The sequence below is a fragment of the Micromys minutus genome, assembly GCF_963924665.1.
Source record: "Micromys minutus genome assembly, chromosome: 2".
Classification (NCBI taxonomy): Eukaryota; Metazoa; Chordata; class Mammalia; order Rodentia; family Muridae; genus Micromys; species Micromys minutus.
In genome coordinates this window covers 59,080,854-59,098,387 of record NC_137971.1, presented here as the reverse complement: position 1 = coordinate 59,098,387, position 17,534 = coordinate 59,080,854, and the positions used below count along the sequence as shown (strand labels likewise).

General features: G+C 40.3%; 1 protein-coding gene across 1 annotated transcript in view; it reads left to right on the top strand.

Annotated features, from left to right (window-relative positions):
* Positions 1-17,534, top strand: part of SCART1 (scavenger receptor family member expressed on T cells 1) — a gene marked incomplete at both ends in the record, with an annotated part of 64,036 nt that overhangs the window by 13,027 nt on the left and 33,475 nt on the right. Inside the window, 3 exons of the mRNA XM_080912980.1 lie at positions 4,537-4,664; positions 5,177-5,503; positions 5,981-6,289. Of these exons, the coding sequence (XP_080769106.1) occupies positions 4,537-4,664; positions 5,177-5,503; positions 5,981-6,289 (764 nt within the window). The remainder of the gene's footprint in view (positions 1-4,536; positions 4,665-5,176; positions 5,504-5,980; positions 6,290-17,534) is intronic.

Here is a 17,534-nt window from a genome sequence, read left to right as displayed (position 1 = left end):
ACTCAGGCCTACAATAGGATAACCTGGAGGAGTCTTGGTGAGGATCCAATATTGATGGTGTGCCAGAACCCAGAGGCTTTGAAGCAGACCATTTGCAAGTGAAGATGTGTGGATGAAGGGTACACTGGGGGACACACTGTGACACACTACAGCTTCCACAATGAAATGCTTTCTATGCTTTGGTTTTCATCCTGTTTCGTTTGTTTTTAAAATTTTCTTTAAAGGGAGAGTTTGCAAGGGCAGAGGGTAATACGAGGAGATGGGGAGATGAGTGGGACTGGGGTTCATTATGTGAATCTCACAAATAATCAATTTTAAAAGTTGGAAAAGAAAGCCCCAGAGCCTATTGAAGCTTCCCAGGGAGAGAAGTTCTGGATCTTGACTGCCTTGTGTCCCCTCTAGCTGCACCCTGGACTCCTGGCTGTGGGCTCACTTTTCCTCCCTCTCTTTCCTTCTCCATGCTGACTTGTGGTCTTCACTGAAAGCTCTAGAATCCCTCTGAGCATCCTCAATAGCAATGTTTCCAACTCCTGCACCAATAAAGTTGAAAAATATGAAAATTCCTTTCAGTTGTTTCTTTAATATGTGGAAAATTCTATTTATATCTGGTGGAGTAACCTGGTAAAAGTCCATATAGGGGAGACTTTTATTTTCTGGGGCCTGATTCAGTATGTATGGTCTGGGCAAAGGGTGAGGTCAGCAAACCTGAGGGCTATTGTGGTCATGGGTGTAATGAGGTAATTTCTATATTACCAGAACCTCTTCCTGTTTATGGAACCTGGTCCATGTCTGTTGTCAGATCTCTGTACTACATCTTCACAGTGGCTGGCATCCAGGTAAACTCATGCTGGCACCAGGATATGCCCAGAGCATCCCAATGTAGCTTTGCACTTGTGCTGCTATTGCCATTTTTATTTTGTATTTTTAAAAAATATATAGCAAATTTAGTCTTTTGTTCAGCTGGGACTACACTCAGGTATTTGAGAACCAAGGGTAAAATTGAGTGTTTAGAGTGAGGGTTTTTAAAGGCAAAACCACATCCTGGTATCTCATATTTTACACAGCAAGCAGTTTAACAGAAGCTAAAATAAGCTGTTAGTTAGAGGAAGAGGTCTATTTAACAAGCAGTTTAACAGAAGCCAAGATAACTTAGCTGGGGCATCTTGACCTTGGCTCCATAGAATAGAGTTTGATAATGTTCCATGGGGTTATCATTAAGAAGATCAAATTCTAGCTAAACATGATATGGCCTTGACAAAAATACAAGATGGAGGAACCTCTGTACTGCCTTGCCTTGTCACAATGGCGCTATACTATCAGGTCAAGTTGACCAAGATTCAGATGTCAACATATCATTTGGTGTTAGGAATATAGTTTGGTGGCTTAGCACTTACCTAGTATACTAGAGATCCTTAGTGTACTCTCCAGCAGAGCACAAATAAATAAAAATAAAATCTAAATAGCAAAAAGAAATTATCACTTGTTTAAAGTTATTTTAGGTGTGTATGTCACTTGAATCCTTCCTTCCTACCTACCTTCCTTCCTTCCTTCCTTCCTTTCTTCCTTCCTTCCTTCCTTCCGTTCTTCCTTCCTTCCTTTCTATTCCAAACGCTGCCCTCTTCCACATCCCCACACACAGAGTTTCTTCTCCCATTCCTCTTCTCCTTTGCCTCTGAGACAGCAGCCTCCTGTAGCTCCTTCACCCTGATGCATCGTCTCTGGAGAATTAGGCATATCCTCTCCCACTGAAGCCATACATAGCACCCCTCTGCTACATATGTTCCAGGGGAGCCTTGAACCAGGTTCTTTGGTTGGTGGCTCTGTCATTGGGACCTCCCAGGGGTCTAGTTAGTTGACACTTTTGCTCTTCCTGTGGGGTTGCTATTTCCCTGAAGACCTTCAATCATCCCCCAACTCTTCCAAAGGGCTCTCCAACCTCCATCTAATGTTTGCAAATATTTGCATCTGACTCAGTCAGCTTCTGGGTAGAGCCTCTCTGAGGGCTGCTCTGTGAGACTCCAGTCTGCAAGCACAACATAGCATCATTAATAGTATAAGGAATAGGTATCTGGTCATTATGAGATTGCTCTCATAATGGCTGGCTGTAGATAGCCATTCCTTTAGTCAATGCTCCATCTTTGTCCCTGCATTTCTTTTAGACAGGACCAATTTTGGGTCAAGAATTTGTAGGTGGGTTGGTGTCCCCATTCTTCCACTGAGGGTCCTGTCTGGCTAGTGGAGGTGGTCTCTTCAGTTTTCATCTTCCTATTATTGGGCACTTCCAATAAGGTCACTTGCACTGACTCCTGGGAGACTCCCTCCTTCCAGGTCTCTGGTTAAAGTCTTACATGGGAAGGTACTTTACAGAAAATTTTATTTTTCTTGTTTTAAACATTTATTTATCTTTGTGTGTGTTTGTATACATGTCATGAGGTACATATGGGGAGGCCAGAGGACAAATTGTACCAGTTGGTACTCTCTCAAGTTGTCAGGCTTGGCAGCAAGCCCCTGTACTTGCTGGCCACCTCCATATCTTTGTTCTTTAAGAATAGATAAATATATCGGACCTGATATGGTGGCATTCATAGTGATCCACATGTAGGAGATATTGATGAGAGGATTAGGACTACAAAGTCATCCTCAACTGCATAGTAAATTTGAGTTCAGCCTGGGTTAGGAGCCCTTATCTCAACAAACCAGAAGAAAAAAATTACTGCTTTTATTAGTAAACACAAGGCTCTATGTAATATATCAGCATAAACTTTGGATATTTTATATTCAAAGAACACAATCCACATCTTTAGCTTATGTACCCATGAAAAACATACACAGCACAATCTGAAATTTGCAGATTTTAGAAGAACACAGAAACAGTCACCATTAATATTTTATATGCAATAATCCCAAACTATATAGGTGTATGTGCATCTGGTGAGCTTATATTATGCACAGTTGTGTATTAAACTCTTTTTAATTCAACAATATGGTGTGAAGATTGAGATTTTTGAAAACATGACGTTTAATTTCTGCAACAGCATTATTCTTTTTTTCAAAACAAATTATTCTTTGAGAAGTTTATATATGTATACAATATATTTTGGCCATATTCACTTTCTGCCCCTCCAACAACCTCCAGACTCTCCAAAATTCCCCTCTCTACTGATTTCATGCTTTCTTTTCTTTTATTTTAACCCCTTGAGTCTAGTTAGGGCTGCCACTATGTCCATAGATCGAAGCTACCAGCAGGAGTGTGAACAGCCTGTCGGTGGCCATACCTACAAAGAGAAAAATTAATCACTCTTCCAGCAGTGATCAAGCTCACACAGTCCCTTAGGCAGGGGTGTGGCCTGGTGAGCTCCTCCTCTACCATGTCATCCTTAATAAGTTTACACTGAAAATCCTTGAATTTCTATTTTCTTCTGAACCCTGTACATTTTGTGGTGGGTCTACATCTTTATTTATTGAGACTGTTTTGTTTACACAATTGATGTTAATTTTAGAATCTGGCCTACTTTTTTTTTTTTCTGAAGAAAAAAGAAAGAGGAGTGGGTCTGGGGAGGATGGAGGTGGAGACTGGGAGGAGTGGAGGGAGGTGGAGACTGGGAGGAGTGGAGGGAGGTGGAGACTGGGAGGAGTGGAGGGAGGTGGAGACTGGGAGGAGTGGAGGGAGGTGGAGACTGGGAGGAGTGGAGGGAGGGTGGAGACTGGGAGGAGTGGAGAAAGGTGGAGACTGGGAGGAGTGGAGGGAGGGGAACATGTGGTCGGGGTGCGATGTATGAAAGAAGAATAAAAAGAAAGAATCTATGTAGGTGGACAAGGCATGAAAAGAAACTAAAATTTATCCCACACTGTACCCCTTCCAGATGAACTCTTGAAACGGTGTGGTGTCGTCCACTGAGAACCTTGCTGGCAGTAACGCATACTTGTGCCCAATGAGTGAAGCTGGCCAGCATGCATTGCATATTTTCCATTTGTCAATCAGCTAGTCATAAAAGCTTCTCAATAAGTAGACACTTGAACGGTGGTGACATGTCTTCCTGTCTACACGTTCTTTAGTTTGTCCATTACCCTGGTAATGTGAACCTGCTCTTGTGACCAGTAGTTAGGCTTGTCTCCTCAGAGAGACATGCACTCTTCCTACGGCTGGGCCAAGGGCAAACATGTTGAAAGCATTGACATTAAATTGCCAACTCTGTCTATTGGCAATAAAGATCTTGGAAGAATTTTCGTCGCTAGCCAGATTTTTGTTTGAGGAAGAAGGTCTTTGATGTCTTTTCTGACACTGACATTGACAGCTACAGCCATACAGGCCTTTCTGGGAGGAGACTCCTTGCTCTCCACACAGCTGGTACTGTTTTGGGCACCAGCTGCAGGAAGCTCCACTGTGCTGGCACTGTCTGGGCTCTGGCATGGTGGGTGAGTGCTTGCTTTGGGTGAGAGATGACAGCTCTCATGTGGGGGAGGAGCCTATGGTGCTGAAGGGCTCTGGCTCCAAAATATTGTCACCCCGAGTTGGAGTTCACTTTCTTCTTGAAGGCGGAGACAGGTACTTGTTCTGAGGCCATCAGCCTGGGGAACTGTACTTACAAGGAGACCTGTTATGGCACCGTCTTCTCTCAGGCTGTGTCCTCTACTGCTGCTGGCCTGCTGGACTCTCCTTCCTGGTGAGTGTGTGCTGCTCTGTGCAGGCCTTGGGTATCAGGGACACAGGTGTATAGTATGTAGGTGACTGTGCTCAGGGTGGTACAGTACTGGTGATGTCTGATGCCTCACTTTGTACGTGTGTTTTCTTCTGCTAACTTGGACGTCATCAAAGCAACCATTTGGATTCTGTATTTACTATATAGTATTTACTGTTGAGAAATCTTAAAAAAAAAAGGAGAGATTGGGATAATAGTAAAAATGAAATTTCTTCTTCTTCCTCCTCCTCCATTTTCTTGACAAGGTTTCTCTGTGTAGCCATGGTTGTCCTGGAACTTGCTCTGTAGACCAGGTTGGCTTTGAACTAAGAGATTTGTGACTGCCTCCACCTCCTGAATACTGGGATTACAGGCATGTGGCACCATGCCTAGCTGAAGACGAGCTGTCTAATTGTGAAGCATTTCAAGTGAAATATAGAGCGTCATCCCTATGTTTATTTTGTTGTTGTTGTTCTGTTGTGTTTTTATTCCTGAAGATCTGGCTCTCGAGAACTTCGTGAATTTCCTGGGTGGTGATAACAAATGCGAAGGCCAAGTGCACTTGCAATATGATGGGAAGTGGAGCCTTATGTGTGCAGACGGCCTGGGCATGCAGGAGGCCTCAGTGATCTGCAGAGAGCTCGGCTGTGGCTCTGTGAAGTCTATGCCTCGGTATATTTTGACACCCGAAGAGATGAAGCAACCTTGGCTGTATGATGCCCAGTGCCGCGGTGATGAAGCCACCTTCTTCGAGTGCCTCTTGGGGTCCTGGGGGCCCGTCAGTGGCTGTAAATGCCAGTGTGTGGCTGTGATTTTCTGCTCTGGTAGGTTAGATGGAGACCCTGAGCTCCTGAGTCCCTGGGACTTCTTTCTCTGTCTTGGTCATGGATGTAATGAGGCAAATGTCTAGGCAAGGGTCTGGCCTGTATGAACATACATTATGCCTGGAGTCTTAGGAGAGCTGAGTTTTCATCTTCTATAGATACGCTCCTAGTAACTTTAAATAATATCTTTAAGTTTTAAAAAAGTTAGCTACTTTCCTTCTTAATAGTGACTACTTGAGAAAATGTTCCTATTTTCAGAATGCATAAGGTCAAGGAGTTAGCCACATGGTGTAGGAGGAGTGTCTTGGCCCATTCCGCCTGGAAAGATGGGATTTGTTACCTTGGAAAACTAGCAAAGGGTGGGAACACCTTCAGGAGCACCTTGGATAATGACTCAATGTGGGGTAGTCAGTGCCTATCCCTGTGTTTGCCCTAGGGACAGTATACCAAGACTCAGTTTCTCTTCTATGCCACCAGGTGGTACCACATGGGAAATGGGCCTAGTAGGTGGTGGCAGTCCTTGTGCTGGGATTCCACAGGCCACTGGGATTTCTGACTTTCCCCTGAGATGTGACTTGCACGAGAAGGAGGCCGGCGTTGCATGCAGACAGCTGGAATGTGGCGCTGCCCTGCAATGGTCCAGAGCCCACCATGGAACTAAGGGGAGCGAGGAACAGAAGTACCTTACATGCCAAGGAACAGAGCCTGACATTTTACAGTGCCTGATCAATGTGAACTTCCTCGAACAATGTGACCTTCTGACCTATACCCAGGTTGTATGCACAGGTAGGAGCACCCACAATGAATCTTTAAGCCTTCATATTATGTATGAAACAATCCACTTTGCCACCAAGAGGTAGTTATGGGAAACTCTGATGTGTCCCCTGAAAGTTGTGCTTATTACCCTTTCTAGGATACTGATGGTTGTGATTCCCTAGAAACCAGATGACCAGAAGCTGTGTTTGTGCTCAGAATCCACATGGAGTCTGAGGCCTAACAGAGGACAGAACAGGGGATCAAGGTCATTGGCCCATAGACTCTAGAACTTACTCTGTGGTTTTCTGTGTCAGGACTAATGAAGGTGGTCCTGTATCCATCCACACCATTTCTTTCTGGGGACCAAGTAGCAGCTGTCAGGTAGCACTACCCAGTACCTGCATGGAGCCTTCCATGACCTCAGTCACTTCAATCAAGCTTTTGTCCAAAGGACACATGGAGGTCTAGCTGGTGGGTGGTGGTGAGCACCTCTGTGAGGGTTCTCTGGAGGTTCAGTGAGGACTGACCTGGGGCACCGTCTGCAGGCTCGCCTGGTTTGCTCACAGTTCATATGGCTTTTCAGGAGCTTGTGTGTGGTGGTGTTGTATCCACAGCTGGGGCCCGAGTAGTGCAGGCCTTCCACTGTGTGGCAACGAGTCACTGATCTCCCATTCTTCATAAGATCCTGAACATTGCTGTGGTTATGACCAGGATGCTTCACTAATTTTTCAGGGGAAAGTGAGTCAGGTTATGGATTGGCAGCATGTAATGTGATGTGGTCAGGGTCTAGGTTCTGGTGTCTGTTCTGTGATGACCATCGACAGCTGGACCCATCTCCTCTGACTTCTAGGTTCCTTGACCTCCTTCTCACCATCTCTAGTCTTTTAGATTTGTTCACCCTTGTTCACCTTTGGATGAATGTCTGCTCAACTCTCTTATGGATTTCAGAAGTAGGAGGCCTGTGTGTTTTGAGTGGTGTCGATGGTTCTGCACATTCGTACATTAGACTCTTGTTGACACATGTTCCATAACTCCATCCTGTGTGTTGTTTCCCCTGTGATGAGATTTCTTTTGTATACACCGCTTTAAGTTTTCTTTGTCTCAACCTGTTTTCTGCTTTGTGCTTGTGCTTTGGTTTCGCATCTAGCATCTGATATCACAAGTTCAAAGCCCCGTGGCTTCACTGCCTGCATTCTACTGTTCCTTAGCACTATGTCCAGGGCTTTGACGGGTCTTGAGTCACTTTGTTTCTAGAGTGAGGAGGTAATGATCCATACCTTCTGCATGGCTATTCAGTTTCTCCAGAACCTGGTTTACAACATTGTTCTGTTTACACGAATGATCATAGCCCTTTAAGAAATTTGATGACTATAAGTGTGTGTCACGTAGCTCTGCTGTTAAGTTTTGAAATGAGGAAGCATGCATCTAGCTGCTCTATGGTTGTAGGTCTTTGGAAATCCTCATCTCTACAAGACTACTAGGATTAACTTCCTAACTTCCCAAGAACCTGCTCAGGTTTTGATACGGATGGCATTGCATCTGCAGAATGCTTTGGGCGATGTTGTCATAGTCTTAGAGCATGTCCTAAGCTCTCGATATGAGGCCTATTCCCCTCTGTATAGATCTTGTGCAATTATCTTCCTGATAAACTTAATTTATTATAAATGAAACAATGCCAATATCATTAGACATGTTAATGAGAAAGGAGAAAATTTCATGGTGTTCCACCTCTAGAGAAAGAACTACTGGCCACTAATAACTGCAGAGGGAGGGAGAATTAGACTTTCCCAGGGGTAAGTTCTCTAACTAGTTATCTAATAAAACTAACTGGTCAGCATTAAAACCATATATACATCACCAACAAAAGCCGCGTTCATTAGGGTATGTATGTATGTATGCATACATGCATGTATGTATGTACACACAAGCACACATATATACATGTAACAACAATAAAGGAAAGGGGCTCTCAGTTTTAAAGCTGGGGGTATGGGCAGGAAAGGGTTAGATGATATAGTTCTATTTTAAGTAAAACATATTAAAAAGATTAATATCACCATGATTATTAGTTTTAGGGGTTTCCCAACTTTTCGAGTTTCTGTTTAGAGCTTTGGTATTAGCAGACGCATATGCCTCTTACTGCAGTTGGCATGTCCCCTTATATCTTTTAATATTGTTAGGTTATTGTCTTTGGGTTTCTAACGTGATTTGGAAAAGCTCTTCTTCTGTTCATATCTATTGGGCTTATAAATGTCTCCCACGTTTGGACATTTGTCCCTTTTCCTACATAAAGGAATTTTCTGCTGTTGTGTGTCATTATTTAATTTAAATTATTTTAAATCTCAATTCCTTCTATCTCATGAATTCTTAGGCTTAGTTTCTTGACCACATCTCTTTCGAAACTGTGCCCATGTTCATTTATTGAAGTAGGGGTGTGCCCTTGAAGTTTTCAGTGGTCTTCCTTCTGCGTGGCATAATTGTTTGGTGAGTCTCTTCACTGTTTCATTATGTGCTTCACTCGATTCCCATCTCCAATATTTCTATTTATTTTTTCAAAATACTAGTTTTCCTTTTGAATTTGGGTTTCTCATTGGTGTTTTGATGTTTCATCTGATGCTGATTTTCTCACTCACCATGCTGACTTTCTTGTCTGTCTCTTTCTTCTCCAGGTCTCTTCCTTCTCTTACCTTATTACTCTGGATTTTAAGCTTAGCTTTTATCTCAATAGTTGAGGAAAAACAGTGCTTTGGTTATTTTGCCTTTCTATTACATTTTTCTATATCTCTGTATCACAATTTGTGCACCTACTGGTTTAGATTTCTCTTCCAGTTTTATTGGGAATCTTCTAATAAAGCCGACCACTATTGAGGACTCAATTCCTACTGTTCTTCAAGGAGAAAAAAAACTTGGTGTGATAGAAACCACACCAAATTGAACAAGATATAAACATACATTGAAAACACACAAACTCACCAACCATAACCAAGAATGAGAACATGGCAAATGCTGCAAACTTAAAATGAAGTTCAGTGTGGGAATGAGCATCAGTGAGATGTGAGAGGGAGACACAGGGGAGGGGGAGGAGGGGGAGGCGAGAACCAGGGTCAGAGAAACAGAACTGACATCGAATATTTGGGAACAATGTTAGAAAGACAAGGAGAAAGAGGAAGACATTAATTGATTTTTTTTTGAGACAAAGTCACATACTGTTGACTTGGCCGGTCTGGAAATCATAGAGATCTATCTGCCTCTGCCCCCTGAGTGCTGGAATTAAAGGCATGAGCTACATGCCCAGCTAAAAGTTTATATGAAAATTAAAAAAATGAGAACTGGAGAGATAGATGATTTTGCCATTAGGTGTTAGAACCCATATCCAGAAGCTCATGAACTCCTCAGCTCTGGCTCCAGGAAAGCTGACACACGCCTCTGGTTTCCTTGGGTACCACTGCTGATGTGTGTGTTCCCAGATATAGCCATGCACACAATGTACTTAATAAAAAGTAGAAATCTGTTCTAACATGAAGTAAACACAGTATTAAAATATAGTAAAAGATAAATTCAAGGATAAGAATATAAAACTACAAACAACTTTTAAGAATATGTTAAAAATGTACTAAAATATGTTTAAAAAAACCAAACCAACCAAACCAAACCAAACCAACGACAAGCATACTGGCTAGTTTCACGTCAGCTTGACAAAATCTAGAGTCACTTAGAAAACTCAGTTGAGAAAACAGTCCCACCAGATTCACCTGTGGACAAGCCCATGGTACATTTTTTGACGAATGATTTATGATATGGGCGTGCCCATCTCACTGAGGGTGGTGCCACCCCTGGACTGGCGGTCCTGGATGCCATAAGAAAGCAGGCTGACTAAGCCATTGAGAGCAAGTTAGTAAGTTGCACTTCTCCATGGCTTCTGCCTTAGTTCCTGTTTTCAGGTTCCTACCCCTGACTTCTCTCGGTGATGGCCCGACATATAATTGTAAACAAAAACAAACACTTTCCTCTCCATGTTGCCTTTGCTCATGGTATTTTATTACAGCAATAGAAACCCTAATCAAAGCATCCAGCACTGTGGCACGCACCTGCCACATTCAGCTGTTTTTAGCTGGGCTCTGGGAGACTCAGGGTCTGGTTTTCACGGTTAGTGTTGCAGGCCGTTATAGACTGTTATCATCTTAGCTCAGAATTATTATTTGTTATTTTTCTTATGATAATTTGAATATGTTTTTTTATTTCTGTCTTTTGATGAGAAATAGCAGCTTCTCATATTTGTATTTCCAACTATGGCAATAGCCACTCTGTCTTTTGAAGTCTGATCACAATGTAGGCTTTTTAAAAATTAAAATATAATCACATCACGTATCCCCCCCTTTCTTCTTTCCTTACTCTAACCCCTCCCATTGCCCACTTCATTGCCCCCATGATATTTCTACAGTGTAGCTCCCCAAACCAGACCTAAACAGCAGCACTTGATAGATAGGTACTCTTCTTTTGAATTTCTTGTTAGGTTAGCATTTTTAATGTAGTAGTAAATTTTGTTACTATTGATCCAATTGACCTAATATAGATTAAAGGTATATGACATGCTTTGATATATACACATTGTGTAAAATCTAAGTCAGGTAATTGATATATTCATTAAGTTACATAATTGTCATTTATTTTTAGTGAGAGCAGTTGAAATTTACCTCTAGTGTAATGATACTGTGTTGCACAATGGAGTCCTTAATCTTACCTTGTAATTAAACTGCTGTGCCCTTTGACCAACATCCCTTCCATCTATGCAATGATCTTCCCAATCCCAAGACATCTGGTAACAAAATGCTGCTTAGCTTCTATGAGTGACAGTGTGGTCATGTAATTACCTTATGTCCCTGACCTCTTAACATTACACTACGTCCTTCAGATTCATCCAAATTCAAGATGACAAAAATTTCTATTTAGAGAGTAGAACACCACAGTGTGCACAAAAACCTGTTTCTTATTTACTTATTCTTGAAATACACACAGGTTATTTATTGTAAACAACACAGGGATGAATGTTGGAGTATAGATGTTTCCAAACAAATCGATCATCTTTCCTTAGGATATATGGCTATACTGCATTTCTTATACATCTCTGTGTTCTCATGCCAGCCCCCCTCTATTAATGAAAACATTTCATATCTTTTGATTATATTTTCCCTTCTCCAACTCCTCTCAGACTCTCCTCACCTCCCTGCCTACCCAACTTTATGCTTTCTCTTTCTTAAAGAAAAAAAAACCCCACAAAATAGAAACAACACAAAAATGTCCCCAAAAAAAATAGAAAAGACTGTCCCCTCCCAAGTTTATAAAGTTTCTTTTGTGTTTACTCCTGAGTATAGGTCCTGGCTGGAGTGTAGTTGATGATACTCAATGACTCTCCATTGGAGAGACCCTATTTCCCCCTTTTCATCACTAGCTTGCTTCATGGTTGGGATGGGACACTGTAGCCACTTCCCCTTCAACTTCCCCCAGGCTTGAACCTATGCATGTCTGTGTATGCTGTCATAGTTTCTGTGAGTTAATATATGTGTTAGACCTATTGTATCTGACACTATTTCCTTGCTGTCATCTGTTACCTCTACCTTTTACATAGATCCCCAAGCCTTGAGGTGAGGGGTTTGGTAAAAGCATCCCATTTAGGAACGAATGCTCCAAAGTCTCTCTTTCTTTGGTTTGTCCAGTTCTGGGTGGGGTTCTAAATTAATTACCATTACAACAATAAGAAGCTCCTCTGATAAGGGTTGAGTAATGCACTGATTTTTGGGATTTGCAAATGCCATTAAGAGATGTTTTATTGCTACATTTCTTTAGCATAACAATAGCAGTAAGGTTTTTTTTTTTTTTTTTTTTTTTTTTACCAAGTTCTTGACCTATTTATTTATCAGGTATAGAATGCATTGTATTTATTAATGATGATGATGATATTGTAAAAGAAATTGTTGCCTTGATGTCTTTTTTTTAGTCAGTCAGTTATTTGTACATAGGAAAGCTACTGATTTTTGGATGTTAATTTTGTGTCCTGCTAATTTATTGAAACTGTTAATTAGCTTAAAACTTTCCCAGTGGACTCTTAGTGTCTTTTATGTGTAAAATCATATAATCTCAAATAAAGAGTTTTTAATTCTTCCCTTTCTGTTTGTATTCCCTTGATCTCCTTTATCTGTCTTATTGTTCTATTGAATAGGTATGATGACAAGGGACATCTTTGTCTTTTTAAGCTAAATTTAGTTTAGATTCTTTGAGTTTAATCTCTGCTTAGATTGATGTTGGCTGTGAGCTTTCTATAAATTGCCTTTATTATGTTGTACCTTGTATCTCTAGTCTCCTTAGGACTTTTATCATGAAGAGATGTTGACATTTGATAATGACATTGTTTTGCATTTAATAAGATGATTATGTGGTTTGTCTTTCAGTTTATTTATGTGGTAGTTTATGTTTATGTTGATTCATGTTTGAAAAACCATCCTTACATCTCTGGGATGAAGCCTACTTGATCTTGGTGAATAATTTTGTTGATGTATTTTTGAATTTTCTTTGCAAGTATTTTATTGAGAAATCCTGCTTCTGTGCTCATAAGGGATATTGGTGTATAATTTTTTTTGTTACATCCTTGTGTAGTGTTGGCATCAGGATAATATTGGGTTCATACAATTAGAAAATGTTCTTTCAATTTCTATTTTGTGGAATCATTTGAGGAGTATTGGCATTTGCTCTTCTTTGAATGTTTGGTAGAATTATGAGCTAAGTGCATCTGGCCATAGGTTCTTCCTTCCTTCCTTCTTTTCTTTCTTTATTTCTTTCTTTTGTCTTTCTTTCTCTTTTCTTTCTTTCTTATTTCTTTATCTTCCTTACTTTCCTTCTTTGATTTTTACAGACCTAAAGATACCAGACCAATGGCCAAAATGCATCTCAGTATAAATTTCACATGTCTACCTTGACAAAAATAGCTTGTAGTGGGTCATCAGCATGTAGACAGATGAACTGTGATCTTAATGGTGGTGTGTTCTCTTGTCTACACATTTGTTAGTGTATCTTCCAATCTCATGATATTAACATACTTGTGTGGTCATTTCTTAGGTAAGCATGTTACCACAAGGAGACATACTCCTTTGGCATCTGGGATTAGGAAAACCGTGTTTTCCAGTTCTGTGATCAAATTGTCAAGCCTGTCTATAGACAATAAACTGATCTAGAAAGGACTCAGTTCTTCATCCAGATCTGTTTGAGACAGAGAAAGACCCTTGATGTTTCTTTTGATGCTGGCCATGTGTGTTCTTTTGTGACTGAGTTACCTCACTCAGGATGATGCTTTCTAGATCCATCCATTTGCCAGAAGGAGTCATTCTTAAAGAGTTATGTTGGGATCAAAGACAATGAGCAGCACATGTTCTCTCTCACATATAGATATTGGTTTTGAGTCTTTAGACATGTTTAAATGGGACTACTCACAGAAAACAGGACACCAGTGAGGGACCAAAAAGTGAGGCTTTTAATAAAAAGATATAGAATTCAGATGGTAATCAGGGGAAAGGGGAGTAATGGAGTTATCCTACTACAGGGAGATAATGTCTCATCCAGACATTATTGCCTATCAAAGAAAAAGCCTTGTCCTAGATGTAGGATGCCACATTTCTAGTTACTGATTCCTAGGGTCCTATAGGCCCATCCAAACATTATAGTCTATTGCTACTGTTCTTGGTTACCCTCTAGACCTTGAGAATAAGACCCTATTTCTGAAGGCATCGCATATGGGTCATAGAACATGGAAAAGTCAGGCTGGTATCATTTCTTCTGGCTAGCTTTCATAGACCTTAAGTGTTTTTAAACTTTTAACAATGCTATTTCCCTTACAGTGATAACAGAGTACAATATTTATTCAACTAATTATGTTTTGCTCTTTATTATTTATTTATTTATTATTATTTTTTTGACTAACTGTGGATATGGCTTATTCCTGCTTTTATAGATCCTTGAGTTACATCCTTAGGTTATTTGAGATTTCTTGCTGTAAGGCTTTCTTGTTAGACTGCTTTCAATCCACTGGCATTGCTATTTCCTTTTCTGTTTTAAAGAGTTATTTATTTTACCTTATGTGCATGAATGTTTTGCTTGTATAAGTGTATGTGTACTGTATGCATGCCTGATGCCCATGAGTTCAGAAGAGGGTGATAAGTCCCTGGAACAGATGTGTGTGAACCATCACGTGGGTTCTGGGAACAGATCCTGTGTTGAAAGATCTGAAAGAGCAACAAGTGATCTTTACTAATAACCTCCCCCCCCCAACCCAGTACTTACTTTCTATTTCTGTTTTGAAGAGAGGTTAAAATTCAGGGCCTTAAGCTAAAAACATACCCTAACCCTGAGCTATATCCTAGCCCACCACAGGTGGCTTACTTCATGTATTTTTAGGATTTGTACAGTGTGTTACGCTGTTGGTTTCTAGTTTTAATCCACAGAGTCCACTGAAGAGATTAGTAAATATTTTCACCGTTAGGATTTGTGGTCTCAACCCCAGTCATCTTTCCTGCAGTCTACCCTGGACTACATCTTGTGTATGACAAGAAGAAATGCTTTGTGATGTTGTTGGATAAATTTGTCAATAAATGCACAATAGTACCATTGATCTATCTTATATATACATATACATATACATATACATATACATATACATATACATATACATATACATATACATATACATATACATATACATATACATATACATATACATATACATATACATATACATATACATATACATATACATATACATATACATATACATATACATATACATATACATATACATATACATATACATATACATATACATATACATATACATATATATATGCTTCCTGTGATATCCGAATTATCTGTTTTCTCATAAAAGTAGAATACTGACATTCATGTTACAATTGTACTTTACTCAGTTCCTGCCATTAGATTTTGTAATGGCCCCTTTTTAGAGTCAGGTCATCTTGTATTGGATGTACACACATTTGCAATCCTTAGAACTTGTTGTTGGACATTTTATTCATAATTTTTGTTTTATTTTCATGATTTTGGTTTAAAGCCTACTTTATTCAGTATAAATTCAGTGATGACTGCCCATTTTTGTTAATTTTCTTTAAAACTGTTCCCCTGAATTCTTTGTCAGGGAGTTTACAGGTTTTCACATTAGGATAGTAGTGTTTCCTTGGTGACATCATGTTGGTTAGCGTTTTGTGCGCTTGTGATAGTATTTCTGCATCTGCATCTTTACCGTCTTTATTGGGTGTTTTCAGAGTAAGCAAGATGTTGTCCTGGCAGAGTTTCCTGTTTCAGTTAAGGTTAAGGTATACTGGCTGTGGGTGGGTACTTTAACTCATTGTTGATGTCCAGTGTCGATGGGTGTAAAACGGCAGTGTTTGGGAATTACAACTACGGTGTGACTCCCTCGGGTGGATTTGGTTCTTGGGGTGGTACATCTGCCCGAGACTCTTCAATTTTCAGACTTTCTGAAGCTTTTGAGAAAATGGACATTTCTATGAGGTAGTTGGTTGTGGCATAATACATCCAGTTGTGGATGGAGATTGCTGTCAAGTTTGATGGTTTAGGTTTTAGGCTTCACTGATTGTTTCTAAATGGGGCATCTGTTAGATACTGAGGACTGCACCTGCTCGTTGCTGCAGTCTCAAGGTGAGGCACCCCCAGAAGCTCGTGTTTGAATACTTAGTACTCAACTAGCAACACTGCTGTAGATTGTGTAGAAGATGAGCTTGTGTGGATAAGGGACTACTAGGGGAAGGGGGATCTTGAGGTTTTAGAGCCCAGGCCCACATCCTGTCTTTTATCTGCTTCCTTCTATTTTAGAATGCCAAGAGATTACCTGCCTTACCTTCCTGCCACCATGCCGTCTCCTCTATGGTCGACTGTATCTCCTTGAACTTATACCCAAATAAATCCTTTCTCCCTTTACCTTCCTCAGAGACTTGGTCACAGCAAGAAGGGAAATGATGAACAGTCACACAGTGCTGAAGATTGGCTGGGTGTACATGGATGTTTGCTTTTCAGGCTCTGTGAGAAAGGATTCTAAAAATGGGGCCTCCAGCGCCTCTTATCACAGGCTTCCTTCCCAGGAACCTGTGGGCCAAGACACCTAGAAAGTCTGTTGTGTCTCATGGTGTCACAGGTGTCCCATGGTTTGCTTCTTCCTTCCTTCCTTCCTTCCTTCCTTCCTTCCTTCCTTCCTTCCTTCCTTCTTTCTTTCTTTCTTTCTTTCTTTCTTTCTTTCTTTCTTTCTTTCTTTCTTTCTTTCTTGAGTTAGTCTCTTGGGCAGGGCTTCTTAAGCTAAATTTTCTGTCTGGGCTCTAGATTTATTTAATTTTATAAAGCAAAGTTCAATTCTTTTTGTATCTTCTCCATATTTGGTTTCAATGTATTGCTAGATTTTAAATACCTAATAGAGTTTTCAGTTTCATTTTCAACTGCTTAGTGGTAGCATACAATTGTTATCCAAATAATTCACATGTTTGGGTTTCTGCATATCCTGCAACCTCATAAGGTAGTGTGTTACCTCTGTTACTTTCTTTTCGAAGGCTTTTATACATATGAAACAACTTCTCCAATGTTGTTGAGACTATTGCATTAGTACTTTTAGAATGCTAATCTGTAATTTCTTATCATCGTGATGTCTTTGTCTGGCTTTTCTAGCAGGGTGATGCTGATGCATAGACAGAGCTAGAGAGCTATTTCTCATGCATTTTCTTTTAAAGTTTGTAAATTGTTGACATTAATTTTCCCCTAAGTGCTCAGCAGAATTCAACCACGAAATCATCCTGCTTTTGCTTGTCTTTGTTGGGAGAGTTTAGAGTCAATCTCTCCACCAATGACAAGTCTTTTCACACTTTAATTCCCTATTGGGTGAGTTTTTATCATTTCTCTCTCTCTCTCTCTCTCTCTCTCTCTCTCTCTCTCTCTCTCTCTCTCTCTCTCTCTGTGTGTGTGTTTGAATTGTGGTTTTCATTTACTTAATCTCCTTTCTTAGTAAAATGCTCTTTAAAATAGCTTCACATAATTATTATTATTATTTTTAACAATACCATTCTCTGCTATTTAGTGGCCTTAAAGTTTAATTAGACATCTGTTGGTTATCCAGACACCAAGTGCCTTAGTTTCACCATTTGGCTGTCTTCCAGGGCTGTTCAGTTTGTAGTTCACAGGCTTTACAGCTTGGTAAGACTACTGTTTGCTTTTGTCT